Source organism: Hemiscyllium ocellatum, chromosome 27 (assembly GCF_020745735.1).
Source record: "Hemiscyllium ocellatum isolate sHemOce1 chromosome 27, sHemOce1.pat.X.cur, whole genome shotgun sequence".
In the NCBI taxonomy this organism is placed as follows: domain Eukaryota; kingdom Metazoa; phylum Chordata; class Chondrichthyes; order Orectolobiformes; family Hemiscylliidae; genus Hemiscyllium; species Hemiscyllium ocellatum.
The window spans coordinates 8,036,974-8,040,547 of NC_083427.1; the positions used below are offsets into that span (position 1 = coordinate 8,036,974).

At 39.0% G+C, this 3,574-nt stretch overlaps 1 protein-coding gene across 1 annotated transcript; it reads right to left on the minus strand.

The window, feature by feature from the left end:
• Nucleotides 1–347: 347 nt before the first annotated feature.
• Nucleotides 348–3,074, minus strand: LOC132828642 (probable G-protein coupled receptor 139). Its single transcript, XM_060845692.1, has 2 exons — nucleotides 3,005–3,074; nucleotides 348–1,258 (listed from the first exon to the last, which is right to left on the minus strand). Exons 1-2 carry the CDS (start codon nucleotides 3,072–3,074, stop codon nucleotides 348–350), a joined length of 981 nt encoding a protein of 326 aa, XP_060701675.1.
• Between the last annotated feature and the right edge of the window lie 500 nt (nucleotides 3,075–3,574).

The window sequence follows — 3,574 nt, forward strand, 5'->3', positions numbered from 1 at the left end:
GAGGAAACCAGAGCAGCCAGCGGAACCCCACACAGACACAGGGAAAAAGTGCAAACTTTACACGGACAGTGGCTTAGTGTTGGAACCCAGGCTTCTGGCGCTGTGAGACAGCAGAACTAACCACTGAGACACGTTCACGCCCCACAATAATCTTGAACATGTAGGTGGAAGAAAATTGGAAATTGACTGCAAGGTAAAACATTGACTTTTGTGGTCATGCAACATTATTTATGCATTTCTAAATTTACCCCTTAGGCAATGTCTGAAACGTCCCTTATGTGATGCCATGTGTCAAAGAAAGCATTTGCTGACCTACATTATTCAAATGATTTTTGATTAGCCCCTTATCAATCCTTAAATATATTAATAAGTATGTTCAAAGCAAATCTCACTCCATGCTTTAACTCGTCTCTAATTTTGCTCTGCGTCACAGCATAAATAAATGGGTTGATGCAGGAACTCAATAACTGTAGCATGTATCCGGTTTGCTCCAAATAAAACATGGAATAACGCGACGTGGATCCTGAGGAATAAGTGATATTCGCAGCTCGAACATAGAGAATATTTAGGAAAAATAGCAAATATAACAGAATGAAAGTGCCCGAAATGGAAAAGAGCAAAATAATGGACTTTCTCCGCTTCTCCACCTCTGGGTCACACTGATTCTCCCCATTGCTCTGAAGCTGAAGTCTCCTGCGGGCTCGATTAGCCGAGAGAATGCGTCTGATGGTCAGCACATTCAGTAGTAAAATTAGAATGAAAGGTAGACACGGATTTAGAATAGAACGGATCCAGTCATATGCAGCCCAAGCAGATGATGTATAATATATTTCCTTTATGCTACAGAACCAGGGTATACTGTTAATTTCATACCGAGGTTCCAATACAAAATATAAGAAACTGTTTTTCATGCAGCACAGAGTAGAGACTACCCCTATCACCCACGCTGCCACCTTCTTAGTGCAATAAGTTGCTTTCAGATTCTGGCACGATATAGCTACAAATCGATCAAAGGTAAAAGCGATGGTTAACCAGGCGGAGTTGTCAATAACTGCCATATTTACTGCAGTGCGAAAACTGCACACTGGTGTGATAGAAAGGAAACTGGATGGGGAATAAATCCCGACAATCCGATTTAAAATTACAGCTGTGATCATGACCAAGAGATCTGTCACTGCCATTGACACCAAGTAGTACGTGATGCACCTAGATAGACCACAGGAGTTTTGAGACAGGATTGCAACCACTGCCAGATTAGCTGTAAGAAAGATAGAGAATGAGTTTTAGTAGGAACATTTGTACTTTCGATCACAGCAACGTTTACAGGATTTTCTAAGCAAGTGTGAGATTTGAAATGAAAATCTTAATTGGGACATTATTTCTAAAATGACAAATACTTAATTTTTAAATTAAACATTTGAAATGCCGTTTAAGTAGAAACCAAATTCATGATGCAGCAAGGAAAAATACTTCGTTACGACTCATCCCAGAATGAGTATACGTTTTAAAAATGCATTTAATTTTTCACAAACATATCAATAGGAAACTCAAGCAAAACCACACTGACAAATGAAGCATAGACTAGTTGAAGGGATAGGTTACAAAACACCAACAATGAGATTGGAAACTAACAATAATATATATAATCTTCGATCAAAAATGCTCATTTTCAATGAATTGCTGAAGTCATTTTCACAGTTGGAAAAGCTGGCATTCGACTTGTTGAATATTATGTTGGAAACAAACTCACAATTCGTAACACTCCAAATTCATGCAGTACATGCTGGGATGGAGTCAAGAATTCAACTGTTCATGTGACAATCTTCTGTGATTTTTGGTGTTAATGCTAACCATTCGAACTGCTGCTGATCATTGGTTATCTTAAGAACTTCTGATCGAAATTTATCAGTGTTCCTTTGTATTGTCAATGTAGATAATGATTTCTTTCTCATTTTCATTTTCGAAATTAAGGCTTCAAAATGAAATACAATTGATGCCAGCAGATCATGGATTCACTCAATCTGTGAGGAATATCCAAGTTAGAAATAGGAGAAGACATTGACAGATTCTGGAATCATGTGGAAATCCCAAATCAGCAGTCATCACTTTAGAATAATCAGAAACAGTGAATGCAGAATGGGAGTGCAATCCTAAAACTGTAATCATTAGTGATTGAAAACAGTAATCAATGATCTGTGCATTAGTACCAACTTCCAATCTTCCTTTAAGAGAAAATAGAATATTGCTATGCGTCTTTGAAAATTTGATTAGATTAGATTACTTACAGTGTGGAAACAGCCCCTTCGGCCGAACAAGTTCACACCGAACCTCCGAAGAGCAACCCACCCAAACCCATTCCCCTACATTTACGCTTCACCAAACACTACAGGCGATTTAGCATGGCCGATTCACCCTCACCTGCACATTTTTGGACTGTGGGCGGAAACCGGAGCAAACCCACGCAGACACGGGGAGAAGTGCAAACTCCATATAGACAGTTGCCTGAAGCGGGAATTGGACCCGGGTTTCTGGCGCTGTGAGGCAGCAGTGCTAACCACTGTGCCACCGTGCAGCACATTTCTAAATCTAATTATTCCCCTTCAATAAAATCAGTCATTAAATGCAGATGGAATATTTTCAATAATTCAAGCCACTCAAGCAAAACTCATTCATGGTTATTACCTCGTACTTTCAAAGAAAACTGCACGATAAAACTACATACACGTCGGGATGACTGTGGAAATAACCCCCAAAATTATCTAAAATGTGATAATAACGGGAAAAGTCACCTGAATAAGTATCAATGCCACAGTGGATCTATTTGGTAATGCATGGAACATCGTGTTGCCACCTCGACAGTGGAACTGGGTTGGTAATGTGGCAGTACTTGTAACTCGTTTGCCTTGAATACAGTGGAAATGTAATGCAATAAAACTATGCAACTTCAACATATCAAATTGTTGAAGTCAAACGTTATATGCAGTTTACACTCGCAACATTTTACCTGGAAGACCAATAGCTGCAAGGACTGGATAGTAAATGGCAAAGATCAATCCTTTTGGTAATTCATGCATTTCTGACAGATGTTCGGAGCACTTTCCAAGAATCATCGAATGGGACTACACTTATACAGGGTGACATGTCCATTGCAGGCTCCAGGGAGTTAATTAGTAAGATTTTTTTTCTGTGATTATATTTAGCGCAATAACCAGATTAGTGCAGTTTCTCCTTGGCTGCTCTCTTATTGGACTGGATATTTATTTCATGAGGCATAAAACTGATCTAAAGTGACACGTACTGCAATTACCTGAGGATCTAGGTTTTATTTTGTTTTAAAAGACATTGCTACCTGAATATTGGCTTCAGTACAAAGCAGTGACGTTCTCGAGAAACTTTAATGACATCAGCAAATATTTCAAAGAAAGCACAGTCAGGTTCGACGACTACTCTATCATTTGGGCCATGGTTCAGCTGCAACATGAATCTAGCCAATATCGATCCAGTAAAATATTCGTCTGAACAGTTGGATTTAAGATGTCTTCAGCTTTGTTAGATTCACGACAATTTTGATGTA